Genomic DNA, 23,814 nt, shown 5'->3' with positions numbered 1-23,814 from the left:
TAAGTCCCCACATGCATCACACGCACACAGCTGTGCGTTCAAATCGCATTTTCAACAACTACACCTTTGTACCATCAACATAGCGACGCGAGGCATCGCCGCAAGCATAATTCAGCATTCTTTGTTTGACTTTTGTCAGAGGCGAAGGCCTGCACGACGCCTGGTGTATGTCCTTTTGTCGAAGAAGGAGATACAGCAACTTTGTACCTTAAATTTAACCAACTCATCATACAACACCATCCTAGAGCATTTTCTATCATGTTCGTGTAGTTTTCACGGTGGTGAAAAAAGAAGTAGGCACATTATGGAGTGAAAGCAGTGCAGCGAACTGCGCTGGCGGACTGGTCGGTCCTCACGCCAAGAGGATATTAGAAGAAGACCCCTAGCATCGTCATCCGGAAATTCGAGCATCGTTCAATGGCATAACCAACATCAGCTGCAGTTTGAAGAGTTTTTCTTCTAGTGCAATATTTTTAAAAAAGCAACGGTTCAATATTCGTTAGCCTAAATACGACGTCTTTCCTTCGGCTGAGCTGTGATAAAATTTAATTCGGGTATGAAAAGCAGATCCCCGAGCAGAGCGCGTATACAATCGTGAAAGCATCAACAGACCAGCGTCCACAGTAAAGGTACGCTTGGCGTGATGATGAAATAGAAGAAGCGTTTTGTTTTGTGTAATCAAGACAAGCTGCTGCTCGTTCCTGCGCCCAGTTGTATGGTAGGAGTATTGTGAATTTCATCTCTTCGAAAGCATCACAAAACTTGAGCTGCGCGTCGCACCGACTCATAACGGATTTCGAGCTTGAACAAGGTCAAAAAGTGACGCATAATTTGGCGTTGGAAACAGCGTACAGTGTGTGTTGTCAAGGGTTGCTATGACCCAGCGGTAGAAGCATTGTGCATACAATTATCCCGAGGAAAGCAACCTGGATATCTGAGAAGGCTAGTCAAGCATCATCTATTCCTCCTTCCTACGGAAAAAGGATCCTCTTTTGCCATACTCACGCACACTGACGCCTTCTCTGGGACGCACAAACATTGTGCTCACTGTCAGCTGTAGCTCTCCAATACCAACAAACGCGAGCACCATATCTCGCTGGGAGAGAAAGCGAGACCAAGCGATTGTCGGTGGGACAGAGAAAGCTGAGTAAAACAAACAGCGGACCGTTGTCAGAGCCAAACAAAGGGCACGACATACAGTCGAGCGCGCAAGACGAACGGACATGAGCTACAGAGGAGCAGCAGTATAAGCAAAAGCTTGGAGCTCCGTTTCCAAAACGACATCGCAGAGCAAGATTGAAGATGGTCCGCGTAGGTGAAAGCTGATAATATAGGAGACCCTCGGACCAACGAAACAACAAACATCATCTGTGATATATGCGCGCGTCTGCCCGTTTTAAGTGCATTCCCCAGGCCTCGAATGAGGGAAAAGTGTGACAAAAGCTACAACGGCCACAACAAGGAAACACAAGAGCGCCCGACGACTGACGGCGATATGCGATAGTGTAACTTATTTGCCAGTTTTATGTAGTCAGCAAGGTGTATATTTTAAATTATTTTAACGTCGCGTGTATGTGCATATAAAAGTATATCTGTTTTTACTACGATTACATTAAGAGTGATCGGGCTTGAACACTATTTCGATCGAGCGGACTCGTAGTGTGCAAGCAAGGTGTAATATTTCATCACTAAGAGTTCAAGTCAACGCTATGGAGGATTTGTTTGCATTTCTGTAACACAACTCCGCAATCTCCGTCACAATAATTCCAAAGGTGAGTGCAATAGAAGTGTGGGGTCAGGTCAGTTGAAGGGTGGATGTTAAATGAAATACACATCACAGAGGTTTAATGCATGATAGAGACATAATAACTTATGTTAAACGTTACTCATCATCCCTCCCTTGGAGGGAAACAATCTTGGGGAAGGGAGTGTGCAAAATAAGAAAGAGGTGATGCAATGGAAAGGAAACAGGCCATCCGTACGAGGCCACCAGCTGACATTGAATATTGAAGGCAATTTCCTATGTGAAGCCAGGCGCACGTACGTTCCTTGCACTCGTTCAGGGACGCAAGCGTTCCGCGATCAACAAGGATGATATGTATCTTCGACCAAATGGTTAATTTTGTAGTTTATTTGTTGGTTAATTTTACATTTTTTTTATCTTTATTCCTGCGCTTCTACACTAGAAACGTTAACATTAGTTCATCTACACCTGACACTGCGTTGGCGCGTTGCGCATTTTCAACGGATTCTGCAACGGAGGACAAGCGAAATATTCAACTCATCTGACGCAACATATTAAAACGACGATTTCTAAATATGAAAATTGTCAACTATTAAAAGCAACGCCTGATCATCCCCGTCACGCACACAACGCAGTCGCTAGCTGTGGAGAGTTTCGCGAAACGTCAGTACGCTGGTTGCGTCGGTGTGCGTGCCTGACCGAGGTTCGTCACGACGAAGTCTCCACAAGTTCGTCATTGTAGAATCTAACACCGAATTGAATAGTTCTTTTTTGCTGGACACTGGGGTGAAACAAAAGTGAGCCACAATCACGGAAGCATCCGGGTAAGTTAACCATTTTTCATCACCTACCTAACTGCAATCTGCAACCTCTTGCTCTCGTACGTGCTCAAAACGTGAAAGTGCATCGTGAACGCGTGAAAATTCGCATAGCCCCAGGCTGTCACATGCCTGGCAGGCATGGTTCGGGGGCAGCCATCTTGAATTTTTTTTACAAGTGAAGTCTGAAGTGTGTATTGTGAAAATCCTTCGGGTCGGGAAGTGGAGGAAGGGGCAAGGGTCGATATTGACGCGGATTTTTTTGAGGGCAAATGTTGTGGAAATGCATTTCATCTAAGGGGTGAAACTTGGAAGTGGGTTTTCCGAACATTCGAGAAGCAAAGCGATTTTGAAATATAATCGCAGAAGCGGGTTTTTTTTTTCTGAATCACCTCTTGAAACGAACCAGACGTTAAAAGATTGTGCAAACACGATGAAGCAGTGTGTTAGCTTTGAAAACTGTACAAAAAGTTTTCCTAGATTAAGTGAAAAGTTTCGCGATCATTCGCGGGATAAGATCCATAAGCATCATCCACGGGACCATTCCCGAACGGACAGGATTAAACGTGAAATTTCGTCAGCCTCTTATGTGGGTTTCTTCTTGCCAAGGTGCCCCATCTTCCACCGCGAAGCAGTTGACTAACGTCAATAAGACAGACAAAGAGCAGTAGCTGAGGCGATTTTGTAGTTGCTAGGTAAAAACGGGAAAAAGCAACATAAAAAACATTAAATGAAATCGCCTGCCGCGCATCATCATCACACCAACACCGCGGACGTTCGTCCGCAATCGCAATTCCTGCTGTACCATAAACCCCCCAGCTGGTATATGTTGCTGCCCCAACCGTTGGAGCTGTGTGAGTAAGGTTGGTTGAATTGGAACGGGGGTGGTTGGTAGGTAATTGGATGGATATGTGAAGCAAAATCATCTGTTTCAGCATGAATTCGAATATCCTCAGCAAAGGGATGTTGGGGGATGGAACGGAGCTAGATGGATGCTGAGTTGTACTGCAAATTATGCTCCGTAACCAATGAAACAATTGATACTACCTCAGTAATGAAAGGAAAATAGGTATATGTTTCTTATATGCGAAACTGTGAAACAACAACAGAAAATAGCAAGTTTAGAAATAGAAATCGACGATATTCAATTTATTTTAGGTCAGCTGATTTTTGTTCATCGTTAGCAATTGTTATTGCTAGTGTTTGGGGCCCTGTATTATCACCTTAATTTATGTACTTTGCGTGCCTACTTTTCAGTCGTCGTCCCACTGCTATATTTGTAACACCAGCTCGTCCGTGTTCCGCCCCCTGTTGTGTGACCCAGCGAGCTGAATACGATCGAAGGGAAAATCGGGAATAAATTTACATACAATGGCGCTGTTGGGGTGGAGAAGCGCGAAGACCCAACACAACAACACTGCCATCCGATCGATTTTGCATAAGTGGAGTGTATGCGCGAGAAACAAAAGGCACGACACAGACACAGACGTCCGACATACACAACACAACATAATCCTGGCGATGTTGATGGAACCAAGCGGAGCGAAAATGAAGATCTAGTGTTTCATGGCACTGAAAATGTAATGTACCGAGCAAAGAGCTACTGCTGCTGCGCGCTGTTTTGTGTGTGTGTAGCAGGTTGCATTTTCTACGCTTACTTCGATGATCGAGAGTCGCGCAGAGGCAACGACGGCGGGGTTGATGTTTTCCAGAGTTTTCTATGGGAGAGCAAGCAAAGCAGGCTGTAACGTACGACGACTGTTACGAGGGACAACACAAAACCCTGCAATGGAAACGAGTAGTATGGCCTGAAGCTGACTGAAGAGAACGTGTAGGAGTGTAGGAAAGAAGGGAGTAAATGTCCAGCAGTGTCGCCACTTGACGCAAATAAACAAAGCGCGCGTTGGTCGGGTCAGATGTCGCTAACGTCGTCGTGTGTCCGCGTTCCGCGACCGATTTGGATCACCAACCAACCAGCGTACAATTGCCACTGGGCACGGTTTACGTTTTCAGTTTGATGGAGGCGCTTTTTTTTTTTGTTCCCTTGACCGACCAGAAGTGAACTGCTTGTTGCGGGTATATGGTAATCAATCACTTTTATTAGGGGGACCCAAATCGTACTTGCTTGCTGCAGCACTGATTAGAACGGCCATAGCATAAGCATCGTCTTTCTTTTGCGACTTTTTCCGCTGCCTGAAGTGTTGAATCGGTTTTATTAGTTAGTAACCTTCGGCCGGGGTTTCGTTGATTCACCACTTGTGATAAATATATGTGACGACGAAGTCTGAAATCGACTCCCCAACCTCATGACTAATTAGTTCATGGCCGCTGATGCATGTTCCGCGTTTCATGGAAAGACTTGTTTCCCTACCTGTATAACACGCATCAAGTATGGGACTTGGCTATTATCACTTTTCAGTAGAATCGTGATGGCACGCGTTCGTTAGCTGGTTCCGTTTACCATCCTGCCCCTAAGCTCGTGCTGATAAAGGCTAATGCATACAACAACTGGCAACCCCTACTATACTGCGTGCCGAACAAACCTTACCATGGAGGAACCACGCACACATCATCCTTTCTCATGGACACTTATCACGAACCTTGCCATCACCACGCCGACTCTCTCTTTTTCCCTGGTTTCAACTAGGTTGGCATCCGCTTTTACGGTGTCCTAATCCGAGCGGCATAATGAACGCACGTGAACAAGACACTGCCCAAAAGGGCAGATGGAGAACCGGAAAAGGGCCACCGTGCGCACTGCAACTCATGTGCGAACCTTTTAATGTCATCTGATAGAGCGCGCAACGTGATTCCTCAAATGTCTTCCATAGGTCCAGTCTCGTGTACGGACACATGGCGACACCTCTTGGGTTCGATTTGGATAGTTTCGCGTTGCACATGAAAATGAAAGTTTTTACGTAAACGCACATACACTGTACGATCGACTGATACTGATTATCAGCTAATGTCGGGTGTTAGTGTAGAGGATTTAAAATACATCCTACATTTACATGGTCACGATTTGGTGGAACACCACCCAGACGACATCTCAATGTGCCACTCCCCTTCCTTGTGTTTGGTTTTCATGCTGATTATTGGCTAATCATGTTGTTTGTGGAGGTCGCTACATCGATTCACACGGTTTGAGGTTGTTTTGAGCGGTCGGCTCATCTTTGCTGTGCATCCGGGTTTTTTTTTCTTGTTGCTGTGATACCCCGAGAGATGATCATACGATGATCGTCCGTTTGCGGCGAACGATTCTTAACGGTATTTACAACGGGAAGGCGATGATGCGCGTGATCATTGAACTAGGTCATCTGCGAGCCCAATCGGCCAAGGGTGTTGCGCCACTTGTTTGGTACGTTCAAAAAGGATTCGCAATACACAATTTCTGCTTCACATTAAACTCACTTTTTGGTCCAAAGAATATTTTAAAACCTTTTCATAAACGATTGTGTATTCCATTCAAACTTCATTATTGAATACACAAAGCTTCACATTTAAATCATCTTTGTAATATGGAAATATATTTATTCAGGTTTTGTCCAGTTGTGCCTTTCTTATGCTTGTGCGTGTGCTTTCCGTTTATGACATTCTCGTGCTAATGAATCATCATTAGGAAGTTGCATTCCGCGCCAGTCTGACCCTGTTCGGACATAAAATGCCCTTAACGATTTGCCTAAGGCGACGACGTCGTCGTCGTCGTCGTCGTGCACTAAAAACGGACAACACACGCCCTCGCGCATTAGAAGACCACATTCTCCACGCCCACGTGAACTGTATTATACCCCTGCATTCCTTTCCCAAACTTATCCTGTCCTGCCCCGTAACCAACCCTATACCTGTCCATATCTATGTTACCTTCCAGTAGCCCTCGGCGTGTTTAGACTGTTGTTATCTCCCTTCCATCCCATGATTATTCCATTGGTTTTTCCAGCAACATGCGTTAACCATTTACATCCAAATTTTCCAGATTATAAATGTAAGTGTCGGAACGGAAGTAAAAAGACACGGAAAGAAGAGCTTCACGAGAAAGAGAGAAGCTAAGATATACAAACAAACAGGGTTTGAAACAGACAGACACAGACAGTTTCTAGCCTCGTATCCTTGGTTCGTGCTGACCTACGTCGTCTTATACGCTCCGGTTTGCTCTGGTTTCTCATACCATTTTCGAGTACTGGGTGTTCACACCGTGCGGTTCCTTGCTAAAGTTTGCTCGGAAGCAGTAGTATATATTCTTTCCTATTTGTGTGATCAGTTTTGGTTTCATTGGATCAAAAGAAGCACAATCTTCTGTTAAAGAAAAAACAAAGTGAATTCAAACACCCTCTTCAAGGAAACGGTTGAGAGACTATCCAGACCCCCCGAGTGGAAGGTAACGGCTCAGCGAATCCGAACCTGTGTGTAAAGCGAAGGCTAACCATAAAAATCGTACGAAGGTCTTCTAGATCGATTACGTTCAATCCAAACGCACACTCTGTCCCAGCGACGCGCGAAACCTCCCCGTGCTTCGAAAACGACGGATCCTTGTGTTGAACCAAGCGCACGTGATCGCAGAACGTTCGCTTGCACGTGCTGGAAGAAAAATCGTGCGTATTTGCTGCGTGACGAACGTGCCCCAGAGGGTACTAAAAAAGTGAACCAGATCTAATTGACCGTTGTGTACGAAGGAAGGATCGTAAAAAAGGACAAAAGCGTATAAATAATCAACTAAATATAAAGAAGTTCCTCTCGAGGTGAGGCAAAGCTTGCAAGTAGAAAGGCGCACGAGTGTTCGGTTGAAAAATCGTACCCCGTCGCATTTCGACACACGATTCTGGCCCAGTGCAAGGCGGTACCAAGGAAGTGTCGTCCACATTTTCACGTACGTTAACAAGAGTATTAAAGTTTGCCCGCTCTAGCGAGAAAGGGTATAACTGGTGTATACTCCCATCGCAAAGAAGGAACCGAAGTGGGTAACTCCTCTTCTTCCGATTGTGTTCGTACGGCCGCAACTGCACTTCTACTGTTGGCTTTTTGAAGAATCGATCTGTTGAATAACAAGCAAGCTTCCTAAGCGCGACCCACCCAGAGGCGAGGGTTATTCTGAGTGTCACATTTCAGAAAGTTAGTGCTTGCGCGCGCACCAGTAGTAACTGCAGTCCTGCAAAGGATAGCTTACCCTACTGGGCAGAAAACAGCATCACTAACTGCCGTTCATACCAGTACCTAGCGGAATCGTTTTGCAATATCGTGCACGTTCGCAATAACTCAACAAACGGGCAAACACAGGCGCCAGGTTCGACCTACGGTTGTGTGTGTCCGCTGACCGTTATTGCGTGGGTGTATCAGCATACGTACAAGAGCAAGAAAAATCAGAGTTTAAGAAAAGTTCAATCCTAAAACGAAAAAAACATTTTCTACGACAAACGAATCTCTTGTTCTTGTTTTCCTTCCTTAAACAAAAAAAAAATCGTATCCCGTTGAATTTGCGGGGCGTCATTACATACGAATTTGCTGAACCAAACCATCCGTTCGGCCGAATTCGGACGCGCTGTTTTGCAAACGAAAACGATACTAAAACCAATAGGTACTAGGCCAGCCCTCAGTATGTCTGTCCCTGTGCGCTGCTACTCTGTCGATAGCATGAACAACATCGACCAGCAGCCCATCGGCATCGGCGGCCACGGTCTACCCAGCTCCTCCTCCTCCTGCGGCATGATGATGATGATGGAGGACGACTGCGGGGACGACCACCGGCCAATGATGCGGATGAGCCCATCGACGACCGTTCATGGCTCCGACCGGGCGATGCATCACGATCAGCGGATGTCATCAGAGGAGGGCCGGCTTGGGACACCGGATGCTGCTGATGGAGTTCTGTTGGCGCCACTAGACGTCGCCACCGGGAACCGCAGCGGCTACAACCACAACAACAACAACAGTGCCCATTCGTCGCCAGGAGGCGGTGGAAGCAACAGCAGCTGCAGCAGCAACAACAACGCCGCTGGTTACTATCATTATCAGCCGCAGCAGCAACAGCAGCAGCAGCAGCAAAATTACCACCACCAACACCTGATGATGATGGATACGGCCGCCGCGGTCGGTGGCACGGGCGCCAATCATGACGATGGCCAAGACCTAGCTGGAGCTGCCGGGGCAGCGGCAGCGGCTAGGTACACCTCACCACAACAGTCACCAACTCACCACCACCCACACCACCACCATCCCGCATCATCATCACCACCCTCATCGCCAGCATCGGCGCACGGTGGCAGCAACGGCGCCGGAGCAACGCCGCCGCCCCAGCCGGCCATGTCGTTCGAGCAGATGATGGCCAAGCTGAGCGAGCTGCTCGCACTGGAACCGAAGTACCAACCGAACCTTTACCTGCCGCAACAATCAATCGTAAGTAGTTCCATACATCTTTTGTAGATTAAGTTTTCTTTTTCAGAACAAGAATTCAGACGCCGTGAACAGGCCTCCTTTATCACTAGAATCCAACCCGTTGCAAAGAATTCCGAAAGGATCTTTTCTGCTTTACACCAAACTAACGGAATGTTGGAGAGGCGCATCCAAAAACCAAACGATAGTCAACAAATATACTAAAAGATAGCCGTTTACGGACTAGAAACTCTAAAACCGACAAAACTGTAGCAAGAGCGGTCAAAAAGTTCGCTCGAAAGCATTCGGGCAAGATTCCTAAGCAATGTATTCTAGTATTTCCTTTTGGTGTTGGACAATCATAAGCATCGGTACAAGTTCAAACACACTTTCCATTTCAAATCCAAGCAAGATGGTGTTAAACGAAATTGTTGAACTTTACTTTTGCAAATATGCTGATTGATGGTGGCAAGCGTGTACATCATGTTGCGCATATCTCACGTACTCCACGGACCGCGACCCAGACGGTGTTACACATTTTTACACGAAACCGTTGCTTGCCCCTTTCCTTCGTGGTGATGTGAAAAATGTTGGAATGCCACAAGAGAAGCAGAAAAACGAAAGTTGAAGCCGATTATACCCGGGCGAGACGAGGGTTCAATATGTGTGTGGTTGAGATGGTTTCGGCCACAAGGTAAAACAATTATTTGGTGCATTCAAACACTTCTTCACACTCTCTCGAACACGTGTTCTTCGGTTTAGTTTTACTGCAGCTGGGAGGTTTTGTTTTCCACGTGTGGCGTTGTCTGCTGTTGCTTTGCCTCACGTGACTTACTTTTTCTCGACAATGCCAATAAAGCAAAGAGAGTGAGAGAGAGCGCGCCAATTGCCGTCAATCAGCTGACGATTGTGGCATAAAATTTTCCAGTGGCAAGCATGAAATGTTCCATGGAATTGAAATCCGTTTTAACATTTTTGAATTATGATGAAAATAGTTGCTTACATACTTCATTTTATCTCCGCTATCTAAATGGTAGCGCACGATTGCGGTTTCCGTTCTTAATCAGATTGATCATGAATACGTGACCGATAAGGATTGTGGTTTGTTCTGCGTGGTTAGGAACGTAAGACGATAATGTAATATTTGCTTTTGTGATTATTTCATAGGTGGCAATCCTATTTCTGCTGGCCATAATTTAGTCGATAATGAGGGACACAAATATGTAAATAATCATCAATCCCTTTTGGATAATCAATATTGTGACACCAGCTACTCCATCATGATCGATCAAAAAAAAAAGGGAAGAGACTAACACTGTCCAGGTGTGTGTTACCCAAGGCAGAGAAAAAATGGACATGTTCCTGTTTTGTTCGTTGAGTTCGATCAAAATAGATTCCGATCTTTCGGGAAATATTCTCTGCGTCATGTTGCCAAAATAGCTTGCATGAAGCTACACACATCAGAATACACCAGTAAACCAGCGATGCTCTTGGTCACTTGTTCGGCTTCTACCAACGTTGTTTAGTTTCCTGGGTCACAAAAATCCCGCCCCAGGAAATGCATCCAGTAGCATTTTTTGGTAAAACTTACAAGGTTTCGCTGCACAAATTTCCGTTTCACACTGGATGGTCCCCTTCTTGACTCATTTTGCCGAATAATCTGGAGACTAAACTTGTTTCCTATCTTCTTCCCTTTTTTATGATACGTTCTTTCGGCGTTACTTCCCTCCCTCTGAAACCTGTTTTATGGCAAATGGGCTCTTCTTTAATCGACCAGACACGGACAGCGTGAACACCACCACACCACGAATTTTGTCTACACCGAAAAGAAGCATAAACGACGAAGTATGTTGAAGCGAATCGGCTTGCTATGTCAGTTGGTTTCTTTATTTTTTATTTTTTTTTGCATGTCCCAACTGCTCCCCAAGGGTGTGTGTGTGTGTCCGTGACAGTCCGCGATCACGTAGTCACTTATTTTTAGAGCTTGTAGGATTTTTCTTTTTTCGACTAAACGACTAATCGCTTCACCGTTTAGTCTGAATCGAAATCGAGATTTTTGATTGATTCGTTTTGTTCTTGCTGAAATGTAAAATTTTATTTGTGCCACAAGAATCGTCACCCTACAAAAAGAAGGATTCATGAGAAATGATCATAATAAATGGTGGAATGATTCTTATAAAATGTTGTTCTTAAGGCATCTAAGCCATCAGCTGTTGTTTGTCGGATGGACGAAGGTCCAAAAGGCCCTACCCTTGGCATGACCGAACTCTGCTCTTTGTTGTCCACTCCGAATTGTTTATGCGTTTATCGATTGAGCTCATGGTGGTGGAGATAATCTAACATCACCCCACCAACGTCCCACTCCGGAGTAGGTTATATTGCTTCGTTATCACCATCATCGTCATCGTCGGTGGTGGCCGCCGCATTTGGCGTGACTTTGCCGTTGTGCATGTTGGTGTTTTCTAAGAGCCTCATCACGAACGGGCCTCCCTCTGTTGTGGCGTCCTCTACGGTTGTCCTCTGCAAAATAATAGGATTTGTTGTTGTTGATGACCAGCTGGAGAAGGAGGGAGTGTTAGGTATAAGTTAGCGTTTGGTTTGGCGAGCCGAACTCTATACAGGGTGGATAGGTAAGCAGCCCTTCAACACTTTAGCCGGGCGCTCTATATTTAAACATCAGGTGTTTAGCCGGTCCCGGGTCGTCACCGGGTGTTAGATCAATAGGTAGGCTTAGCATCGGCGAACCAACAACCCCCAAGCCTTCGTCCACTGCACACTTAACTCGACAGTCCGAATCGAATGGTCTCGAGTCGATAATGAACCGTTTACCATTTGCAATAAATATCACCATACAATGGTAACCGGAGGGAGAAGCATATTGACGTACGAATGATTTGGTGTAGACTCCACGGTAGGGCGGGGAAGGCAGGAAGCAAAGTGTCTTCAGTGTCCGTCTGTCTGTCAATATTTGGCATGCTGATAACGGGCGAACAGAAGAAACAACCAAACGAAGGGTGTGGTGCCCGAAGGAGAGATCTATTTCCTTATCAGGCTCGCTTCTTCGGGTGTTGTACAAGACGCGAAATCAGGCCCGATTATTCCTAGTGAATTGTTTGTTCAGCACATTTTGCCAACCTCTTCTGGTGAAGATTTGGAACGAATGGAATGAATACAAAGAAGTACCTACGGTTTTTGTTTTCATTGCGCTTTTTTGCAGATTGAAACCCGCCGTCGACGTCATCGTCATCAACGTTGTTCCACTCCAATTGCAGACGGAAAAACAATCCGCTGTTTGGTGCTATCAGCATGACGATTTCGTTTTTAACCTTATCACGGTGAAATTAAACCGAAAAATAAAAAAAAAATATTGTGAGGTTATCGACCGGGAAAAGGTAACGAAAAATGAAAACAGGAAAATAAACCTTAGAGCGGAGGAGGGTGCAATATTTTGTGTCATCTTTTCTTCACTCCCCGGTTTCAAACGGTTCCAGACTAGAAGCCTCCCTTATCATTAAATCGATAGGAGGAGCGCAAGATACGGTGCTGGTACGACGATAAGTACCATATGTGACAAGACCATTTGCGTACAAAACCCGCTCCAGACGACATGGCACTGCGGCATTTTTGCTCGCTTGAAGATGGTGTTTCGTATGCGGAGATAATTGTTAGTATCGCGAAGAAGCCCGTTGATAGTGGCTTTTGTTGTGTTGTCCAGCTTTTCTTGTCCAGTCCGTGTGTAATCATACAGCGGGTAGAGCCGGGCTTATGTCAAGACCGGAAAGAATCTCGTAAGAAGGAAGGTTTTCCGAGGCTGTTGCACTTTCGATCAATAGCTTCAAAGTGGCCACCAGAAGCGCTCTCACGGATGTACACGTTTCTTGCGTGCGTTCGATAGTTGCATGTTTGATTCGTGTACCTTGCGGTGAGGGGAGGGTTAGTGCAAGTATAAGTAGACCGCTAAAGAGGATGATTACGACGAGTTGGTCAGCAGCTTGTTGTAATTAGCGTCAATGGTTGGGCATTCTGTAAGCGACCATTAAATGCTACCAGTGCTTAGGCTCGACTTGTTTGTCTACACAGCAAGAGGGGATAAACGTGTAAACAACATACTTCTTATCACTCTCAAGAGCACAAATGAATGAAATATCTCTGCCTTCAATTCTGTTGAGTTCTTTTCTACATTTTTTTCCACCCACCGAATCTGGCCTTTCCTTATGACCCAACCTCTTCTGGGTTCAAATGGCAGCAAGCGCCGGGAAAGGTTGTTGTGCAAATGTTTTTTTTTGTTCTGTCTATTTCTAACTATCCATCGTTGTTCTCGATCTCCAGATACACTGAAGGGTTTGTTCTTCTACCAGGGGCGCACTTCCTGTGTCGCTCCCGATTGTTAGACAAAAAAAGAGCCCCGTTGCGCCCCGCTTTACACCCAACAGAATACAATGGTGTTGTGCGTCATGTTAGTCAGTGCAGATATACAGAACGCCACATTACTACTCCACATTGTGTTCCGTCGGCGACGTTCCAACGGTGCCAACGTTCGTCACTTCGTCACTGGTGCGGAAAAAGAATGGGATTCATCGGGTGGGCCCGCGGCGGACTCGCGCGCCCGGAAGGGAGGCATAAAATTCGAATAGATGTATGCTCTAGCAGCAGCACCGCTTCCTGCTCGAGGGAAGGAACATTTCGAGCGGAGAATAAAGACGGTGCTGACTTTCTACTGGGAAGGCCTAGAAGAAGCCCAGTGTTAAATCTACTACTACTCTCGACTCTTCGAGGTACTGTAGCTAGCGTAAGATAATTGCTTCCACATGTTGCTACTGTTAAGGGTGGTTATTCTTTTCTCTAATAACACGCAGGCGTTAGGCAGAGCACGGTTCTTTTGCCGCTAGTTTTCAAGTACCGTTCGATCGTTTGATTCTCGTTCTGCCCAAGCGTTGGAAGCGAATGTCGGGGTTGGGTCTGGACGATAAAATTAACATGCTAATAAAGCGAAAATCTAAGGCTACAGATTATCGCCAAATAGAAAAGCACCTTAAGCGCGTTTGTGATTCCTTTTTTATGTTTTAGAAACACAATCGAATTGAGTCGAATCAGCACAAGTCGAACCAACCCAACACATGTTCCAGTTTGAGTTTTGCTAGTTTGTTGAATATAATCTCCACGCTTCAACGCGCCATCGTTTTACCCATTCGGGCACACAACGGAAGTGGGTGAAACGCTGTGGGGGATGATAGTCGTTTTCATTTGAAAAGGGTAACATAAACAAGGAGAGAACGACACCATGTTTTAGCATTGGTGCCCGCCGCTTGGTGTCACTCTCCATAAACCAACGATATTTCCCTTTTTTTGGGCGATTGTACGATCATCCCTTCTGTGCGTGGGGCGCCATCCGTGACCGTCACGCACGGTTGTGTTCGTGGTCGGTGGCGCACGCTTGAGGAACGGGAAACAATGTCATATTGTTCCTCTCCCCGTCAGGGAGATAATGAAGATCAAAGCGGGTTAATTTAAATTAAAAATAATGCACAAAGAAACGATACCCATCAGGAATGATTAACGTAACGAGATGCACAAGTAGGTTTAGCGAATGTAAAACATAAAATGCACGTTGCATTTTGTGGTAGGTAAGGAGGAAGAAATGATCGTGATAAAATTCATCCTTCTTTCTTCGTTTCCGATTAGTATTGGCCTAATTACAAATAGACAGACAAACAAAACGGGACGACATCCGCAAACAAACAGCAAACAGGTTTTTGGAGGCCATGTAGCAAATTCGTTCGTTGCGTCAAAGAGGGGACGGGGACGGGAACAGGCTTGTGTTTGTTATTTTGGACGAACTGGAAGAACCAGTTTTTCGCGAGTACGTGACTGGCAAGAAACTCTCTCGCCCGTCGATGTGTGCGTCTTGCGCTGGTCGAATGCTGCCTGGGCCATAGGGTGACGCCATAAAATGTCGATGGCAACACCAGTCCAACCTGCCCGAGCAATGGAAACGACATCGACGATAATAATAAAGGTACACCTTTCGAGGGACGACGGAGGCGGCAGACTCATTACGTACGACGACGCGACGCGACCATGCGTGGGTTTGCAAGACGCGCGCGATATCCAAGGGAAAGGAGGAACACACATCGACCCCCGTCGGTTGGTTGTTCGCTCGCTCTTCGTTGGTTGTGTGTGTCACGCATGCAAGATTTATTTTCGGTTTCAATGTCAACTGGCTCGATCGACACAACTGGTCCTGCCCCCCGTCCGGTGTACCCCCTATTTTTCCGCAGGGAACTATCCCCAAGGAGCCTGGCTATAGCCTGGGTGCCACTCGATCCTGGGCTACTGCTGCTACTACTTGTAGTTGGTAGCATTATTTGCCCTGGGGGAGGACATACTTATCCGGTCGCTCCGGTTACTGGTTGGACCGGCTTTAGGTTGCCTATCGTTGAGGGAATATTCGCAGACGGCTGGCGCTGCTGAAGGCAATGGACCAGTTTTTAATCTGGATAATATTACAGAGCCCTACCATCATCATATGGTATGAAGTTGATGATGGTGGTTTCTATTGGTCGCCTGTCTTATCGTGTTACGATCCCCACCGCCTCCCACTGGCGTTGTTCATTTTCGTCGACGGTCGTACACAACAACGTCGTTGTGCATACATGCGAAAATATACACAATCCCTCCCTCTTGATGGCGAGGGAGGATGGAGGTGGGTTGGTTTGCATTTACTTACGGTTCAGTTCGCGGCATGTGTATGTATTCATGCGTGAAGAGCAAACTTGGAAGTCCGATGTCTTCTTGTGTGTGCGGTGCTTAACGAATCGTTCCTTTTTTAGCTCACACTACTGGCTTGGTCAGGTACCACCGCACTTCCTTCTTCGACGCAAACCATCCTTTCCGTTGTACTTGACTGATTTTATAAATGATTTATTTTGTAGGCGTTGAGGAGGAGGATGAGAAGGACGGTTGTTGTTGTTGGGGGAAGGTATAAACGGAAGGTCGGCTAAGCCGAGTGGTCTTTAGCAGCTGTTTTAAGCCGTCCTTTCTCGCCTTGAAATGTTTCATTTCCCTCTGCCTACTGCTCAGGGAGGGGTATGGTGGGCTCGGGGAGGGAGGAAGGGACATGCCAATGCAAAATGAGACAAACAACAAAGATGATGGGCAGGAGGAGGGGGTGGACGAAGTTGTTGAGATCGATGTTGTTTTTGCCAACGAGAAAGTCCTCCTCGATCATTTGCCTTTGATTATTTTCAGCACGGCCTGATGGTGCATACGTGTGTATGTGTGTGTGTGCGTCACTACATTCGGTCCACAGCTGATGGACACATACGTGTTATGCTGAGGTCGGTCTACGTGACACACTCTACGCTGTTCCACATTTGCTGCCAGCCTGACCCTGGTTTCTCTGGTGCTATTCAAAGCAGGTGTCAGCGTTAAATTGATTACAAGGGCCGTGGACAATTCTGCCCAACCGCTTGTCACTTCTTGTCGGTTTAAGGACGATTTTGATTCATAGTGCAATAAAGAGTTATTTCTCCTTTACGTAAGCAATCGTCATGGTATGCAATGTAAGCTTTCCAATGCTCAGTCAGCATCATCATCTCTGTGTGTCTCCAAAAAGTGTTATCTTTCCCTCTCTACCTTGTGGCTCTTTTAAATTCCTCAAACTTGTTGGTATGCCGTTCCCAACATCGTCCCACCAACCAGCTCGCGTCCTCGCCTCGAGTCGTTGAACCTCCCCAGCGAAGAGAAACTCAAACCCATCTCAACGAAGGTTGACCGAACCCACAACCCCACGCCTCGGCGAATGGAGGATTTCGTGTGCACTATTGTCCACCGATGTTTCTCTTCGGATTTCCAATGCTAAAGCGTACCAGGAGGAAGCTGGGATTCCTTTGGGAAGATGGAAGGGCGGGGGGGGAGTGTTGTTGACAGTTGTGCCTTCCATAGGATTTTCATCGCAGCGCATCATTGATGTTTCTTGTGACCTCAATTTTATATAACACTCCATCCACCATCCCATCGGTGTGTGTTGTGATCTGCGGGTCACACTGAGTAGATGTTGTTTCTCCAATGGCGACCAAATAGAGGCGAGAGGCCCGTTTCTCAAACTCTCTTTGTACAACTTTGCATCTCCTGTACATGTTTTTCATTTTTCTGGGCAATGTCTGAAGGCTGCGTCTCTGCTGAGTTCGGCAATTGTCGAGGGCAAGAGATTGTTGTTGTTTATATTTATATATAAAAACATGGATCGCCTTTTTTCTGTTGCGTGCAATCGACGCGAAAAAGAATGTCCTCGATTGTTGGATGAGATTGTGTTGTTTGCTTTCTTTACTCCTGTGATTTAATTTTAAACTTTGCCCGAACACGATCTTGATTGCCTATTCCCGGGTCTCTTTTTAACGCCAATTAAGCAATCACCCGATCGGTTTACGTTGTCTTGCCTTTTCTCGAGGTCTCGCATCTACTTTCAAGCCACTTTTGTTTACGTGATGGTATGGTTCTTCTCCGATTGATACCGATTTGCCACAAAGTGGAAGCAACAATATGTACTTATGCTGTGCGCCGCACCGCGCATCCTTGGGGAAGGCCAATGACTCGCGGTTCCATCATGTCCAAGCTCTGAACTATATGTCCGTGTGCTAATGCCGTCCGTTCTCATTTTTTTCCCCCTGTCCTGTTTCTCATTCCAGAATGGCGAAATCACGATCGGCACCCGCGACGGAGCCGCTCATGTGCTGCGCTGCCTGAAGGTTTGGTACGAGCTGCCGAACGATGTCCTGTTCGCTGCCATTAACTTGGTTGATCGCTTCCTGACCAAGATGAAGGTCCGCCCGAAGCACATGGCGTGCATTTCGGTCAGCTCCTTCCATCTGGCGGTGCAGCAGCTGAGCATGCCGATCATCGACACGGAGGATTTGGTTGCTATCTCACAGGTAAGTTCCCGTGCGGGTTTTTTAAATCTAAAATCTAGAAGATAACGAATTTTCCCAAGGACAACTTTAATGTTGAATTTAATCACGCGCATTGAGACTGTATCTTGTTTACATTACACTGGAAGTAAACACCGTGACGCCATTTCCATGGGCCATCTTTTGCGCTGCAACATATCGAATTTGGATGTTGGGTAGCATGGTGTGTGATGCATCGAGCCTGTTCCTAAAAGAGAATGGTATTACGCGGTTGACTCACTCTCATATCGGTAGACACAAGGCCCGCCGTCGGTCGTCGTGCCTGTGTGCCGATTAAATGGCCAAATATGGCAATAAGAGTGGAACGTAATCTGTGTGCATATAACACAGCATATTGCGTGTTATCCTCGTAAACGCGGGAATCGATACTCAAAAACAACATCCCATACCGTCCTGCGTTTGTGGAGCGGCGGCCACCTAAGTAAACTAATAACAGATTGTGTTTCAACAACCGCGATACGTAGTTTTAATTTATCCCGTATTTATCAACAATCAGTTCAACTTATGTGTTTTTTTTTAAATAAATATTGTTTAATTTTGAAATTGCTGCGTCATATGATGGTCTCACTTTATTGGAAACGTTTTCCGTGGTGCATATTATTTTAGGTACACCAAGGAATACGTCACGCACCGTGTGTTGAAGAAGAATGCAAGAAGCTCATGACGACCTTCACTTCCAGCCTCAGCTTCGTTTTGTGTTTTGAAAGTGGCGACAAATGGGAACCATATGTCGCCGTCCACCAATAATACAGCATCAGTTCCCAGTACAAAAACCTCAAATCGATTCGATATGAGCAACGAAACAGAACGCCCGCGGAAAATAGATTCCTCAAATGCTAAAACATATGGCTCTCTCGGCGGCTGTGGTGGCTAGCTCAAGTTACCAAACTCTGCTGTATGGATGGAAGGACAGGCAGGCAGCAGTAAGAAAGTATTGGCCATTACTCCAGAGATGTTTACGTCAGTTCCCCACCCATCTAGAGCTTGTGTGAGCGATCTGATGCCCTTCGATCGCTGTACTCAATTGCGACGATGCGGATGATGCCACAAACGTACGTAGTACGAGAAACAGTTCCCGTTCGTTTGAAGAACGATCGTTTCATCGGCGGATGGCAATGAAGAGTTGAACGAAAGTCCTAAGAGATTGGACGTTAGCGACTAGTTCTATACGTCGTTGCACCGACGCTCAATATGTTGTTCCTTCTCATGCACATGTGCAGACATCATAACATTTTATCAATCCTTCGATCTCCCAACCACCACCATTCGATGAGCCGTAGAGAGACCGATCGGTGGTGTTTGTTTACGCGTTGCCTAACGGTTTGGCTGCGACTTTGAATGTTATTACCCAACAACCATGCGTGTGCAATGCGCTTGATATGCTTCTGTTGAAAATGTACTCCTTCCCCATCATCCCTTCCTCCCTCCCCTTTCTTTACACAACAGTAGTTTGTGTTTAATTTAAACGGGTATTCAACTTGTGTGTCAATTCGCTACGATCATGCAGAAGAGGAGGGAGGTTATGCTGCTGTAACATGCGCCAGCTTCAATTTAAAAGGTCCACCCACTCGACCAGCACTTACTCTCTGTGGTACACATTGTTGCCGATCGGCAGAACTGTCCACGGTTTCACATGCCGCGAGGGGGACACTTGATGATTTGCTACGAAGTTCGTAATTGACTACAACATTTTCTATGGTCAACAAAATGTGACCGGTTGCTGTGTGGCGATCCGACGAAGATCGCCACGGCTCGCAAAATGTGCTCGCTCGGCGGGTGTATGTGTGTTTGCACTCGAGCGGCCAAGCTCATCTCGCCCATTTGTGACGATCGGTTTCCATTTTAATGCTGACGTCGTTACTGAATCTACTTCACCATGTTTCAAGTGAGATCGCGCGGCCTAATGTAAACATTTTTCGAAGGCAAATAGTCGGAAATTTACCAGGAGGAGAAGTACGAAGATAGCACGCAATATAAACATACAACTCCTCTGGAGCTCACTCTTCTATTTCTTGTTGGGTTTTTTTTCTCATAAAAAAGTAAACTCTCATCGTTGCTAGTAAACACTTTACCCTCGGATGATAATGTGTTGATATACATTGCAGGCTACACCATCTTTCCGGATAGGTGTGTGTTTGTGATAGGTGGAGGGGTCGCAGACGAACCTCATGCACTGCCAAGCCCTTTTAAAATAAATCTTTTCTGGCTTCTTTTAGTTGACAATGGTCTCTAGGTTATAAAAGCATCTAGGTTCGATAAAGCTTGAAATCATGCACCCACCATGTTATCGATCTTTCGAAAAGCGAAACTGTGGTTTGGCATGGGTTTTGTTAGAGTATTGTTAATGAAATGAAGGGGTTTTTCCTTACATTTTTGGCAAATTTACACCGCTTAACTTCAATGCCTTCTTCTCTTTGTTCCCCACAGTGCCGCTGTACGTCGCGAGACCTGGTGCGAATGGCCGACATCGTCGCCAACAAGCTTGGCGTCCAGATGAACCTGGCACCGGTGACGGCCCTTTCGTTCATCCGGCTGTTCTACTACATCTTCGAGAACGCCGCGAACGCACTCGGGCTGTCCGAAATCTTCAAGTCGGCCATCTCGCTGGCCGATCTCGAGATGCGGCTGGAGATTCTCGCCTGCGACGCCAGCTGCGCCAGCATTCGTCCGTCCGAGCTCGCGCTCGTGATGATCTTCACCCAGATGGATGTGTACGTCAGCGCCAACAAGGACAACGGTCTGGTACACCAGCAGATCCACGATCTCGTTGACTACGCTATTCAGCTGCAAAAATTCTGTCGGGTAGGTGTTCATACCAATACCACTGAGGGTTGCTTGCTGTCTGTTGTTATTGAACTTAGAAAATTATCATATATTTTTCCCATTCGCAGATCCCCGACAGCAGCTTCCTCTACAGCAACAGCATTGTGACGAAGATTCTGTCGCTCTACAACGGCCAGCACAAGATGCCGTACAAGCAGAGGCTGGTGTGGAAACTTTCATCCCGCACCATGCGCGTTCTGCGCCCCACTGACAAGTTGACCTCCTACCTGCCAACGATTGCCGAACATCACCAAGCCCACGGTCACATGAACAACAACCTTAGATTCAGGTATGTGATAGACACAGCTGCGACATGGGTTCCTTTTGGTTTTTATCATTTGCCTCTTTCCCATTAACAGAACGGGTAGTGTAAGCTCCGAGGACGACGGCGAAGATTGGCCAACGTCACCGATCGTAGCCGTTTGTGAACAGTTCGTTGACGAGTAAGAGGCCCCTCTGGAGCCGGGATCGCGAGGGATTTCGCGAACCCGGGGGGTTATTACTTCTCCTTCGGTCTACAGCTGGGAGATGGGAAAAACAACATAAGGGTTCCTAGAACGTTGTTTCGAACGAATACAAAATTCACACATCACGATGTACACGAGACCAGCGTGTGTGTGTGTGTGAGGCAGCAATCTTTGTATGCCAAGAGGACGATCACATATTATGGACGTACGATTCCCCCAGCAAACGGAACGATCGAGACTGAGAAAGAGACACGTAAAGGACGAGTATATTTGCATGGCTAATATTACTACTACCCCTACTGCATCTATCAAAAAAACACTACTCTGCTACTTCTATGTTATTGAGCACCGATTTTGTTGATGTTTGCAACGACCGAAAAGAGATTGATTTCCCTTTTGGAAGGCAGCAAGACGGCAGGCGAATAATAACATAGCATTCTAGTATTGCATTGATCGGTGGCAAATGGCAAAGACAATTCGTTGGAATGGTTTCCAGCAGCTTCGTGTACATCATCATCACGTACGGGAGAGACACCGTGCTCTTCGCGCAATGTAAACATCATCATATGGAAACAGCGGACCACCACATCCCATTCCCCGCTTAAAGGACGATCATCATCAACGGAGCAGAAAAGCACTTCGATTGGTAATGTTAATTTTATTTTGTTTTCCTCCCTTTTTTATTAGTAAAAAAGCTTATTTCTAACACTTATTTGATAAATATGTATCGAGGCGAAGTGTGACAGAAAATGGGACGACGAGAGCAGTCAGAGAAAACAAAAGAAAAAAGATAACAGTCTAATTCGTTGGTTAAGGATTTATCAATCATCAATGTAAGGAAGTCGTTGCGCGTGTCGGTGGAAGAAAGGAAGAAGAAAAAGAAGAAGAAGCACAGAAGAGTAACGTAAGGTTTAAGATTCAAAAAGTAGCTGGAACGATAACGAACGCGCAGAAACATATTGGAACCCCTGTTACAAATGACAAAACGCCTGTACTTTCGATGGCGGTCTTAATTAATAATGAAGAGTGTGAACATAACGGAACAAAGCTGATTCGCGAAGGGGAAGAAGCACGGAAAAAGCATACGAAAAAAAAGTCCAAAAATGAGCAAAAACAAGTACACACACACAAAAAAAAACATAAAAATCTCTCAAAAAAGTCACGCAAAAAAGAAAGATAAAAGGAAAATCAAAAAAAGTACAAAATATACAAAACGGTTAAAAAAATCCTAGCAGATAAGTTGTGTAGGGTTTATCAGATATGGCAGACCGACCTCTAATGGTGTGAGCATATTTTGACCGACCAACAACTATTTACGGTTCAACCACTTTCCGGGATTGCAAAAGGGAAAGCAGCACAACCAACAGCGCAACACCTTTCATACAAAAAAAAAAAAAGAAAAAACGGCGCACCAGTTGGTTTTGCTGTTTTGCTGGAAAGTGGGTCTGCCAGCGTGTTGAAGGATAAATGCGTACGATTACTTAGAAATGCATGGAACTCTAGGAACGACGAGAATTACGCGATGCCCAAAAAAAAAGCGGCCACCCCCATCCCAACTAGTCCTAGGTTGGTAGTGTGGAAGCTAGGAACCAACAGAAGGAAAAGTGTCTGCGGCGCACTTACAGCAAACAGCCAGAAAGAAGAGTTATAGGAAGCAAGTGGAGAGAAACCAGTTTTGTTTATGTTTGCTAATGTTTTTTTGTGTTTATGTACCGAAGAAGAAATGTTTGGAATTATATTGATTTTCTTGTTTGATTTTTTGATGAACGGAAAATTCAATTGATTTACTTGGACTAAATTTTGAATTCAATTCAATTGAAAGAAAAAAAAATACGACAATTAAGCAGTAGAAACATAAACAAAAATGAGAGAAAAAAACTAACCGCAGTAGAGCAAAATTGAGTGTTAAAAGAAGAACACTGTTATCGTAAAGCCAGTACTGAATGTGTTATTAGTGTGTAGAGAAAACAAAACCAGAAGTGCGTAACACACGTTGCGAGAGGACAGGCATAGTAACGGTTTAAAAATTCAAACTATCCATCATTTATTACCCTTCGCGCCCCAAGCATACACAAATTCGCGTCCATCTCCCATTTATTCTCAAATGCAAAAGCCTTTTTCTATTCGATGCAAAAAGGAGAAATCATTTCAATTCCGGTAGAGTACAGCTTTAAAATTGAACAAAAATACGACGATAAACATAGCTGCTGCCAACAATACTTCTACTACAACTACAACAAGAAAACAATGATAACTTATTAAACACATTAGCTATTTGCTATAGGAATTAAAGGGAAAGCCACAGCAAACAAAAAATTACCGAAAAACATAGAAACAAGGACCATGCAAATACTTCTATCGAGGCGCGCCAGCATTAATTCTCACCATTCAACTTGTGCGTTCTGTGCATGCCACTTTTAAAATATTGTAACGTTTACTACATTGCAGAATCACAACCAGCGCGCAAACAGATCGAAGTAGGCAGGAAACGTATTCAGTAGATTTTTGGCCCTGTGAGCCTTTTCCTGTGTTTTGATCAGAACCCTTTTCTCACCCATCGTAGTAGCTGTGTTGTTCGTAGAAGAGTGTGTTTGTCTCTAAGTGTGGCATGATAAAAGATAAAAGCAAACCAA

General features: G+C 45.5%; 1 protein-coding gene across 1 annotated transcript; it reads left to right on the top strand.

The window, feature by feature from the left end:
- The first annotated feature begins 147 nt into the window (after window positions 1-147).
- LOC131259763 (cyclin G) lies at window positions 148-22,632 on the top strand. The gene is made up of 7 exons (XM_058261342.1): window positions 148-1,772; window positions 2,187-2,568; window positions 8,132-8,949; window positions 17,613-17,855; window positions 20,319-20,693; window positions 20,783-21,003; window positions 21,074-22,632. Exons 3-7 carry the CDS (start codon window positions 8,152-8,154, stop codon window positions 21,159-21,161), a joined length of 1,725 nt encoding a protein of 574 aa, XP_058117325.1. The 5' UTR covers window positions 148-1,772; window positions 2,187-2,568; window positions 8,132-8,151; the 3' UTR covers window positions 21,162-22,632.
- The last annotated feature ends 1,182 nt before the right edge of the window (window positions 22,633-23,814 follow it).

This window comes from Anopheles coustani, chromosome 3 (assembly GCF_943734705.1).
Source record: "Anopheles coustani chromosome 3, idAnoCousDA_361_x.2, whole genome shotgun sequence".
NCBI classification, from domain to species: domain Eukaryota; kingdom Metazoa; phylum Arthropoda; class Insecta; order Diptera; family Culicidae; genus Anopheles; species Anopheles coustani.
The sequence above is the reverse complement of the archived record's forward strand: the minus strand, read 5'-3'. Positions and strand labels throughout refer to the sequence as shown.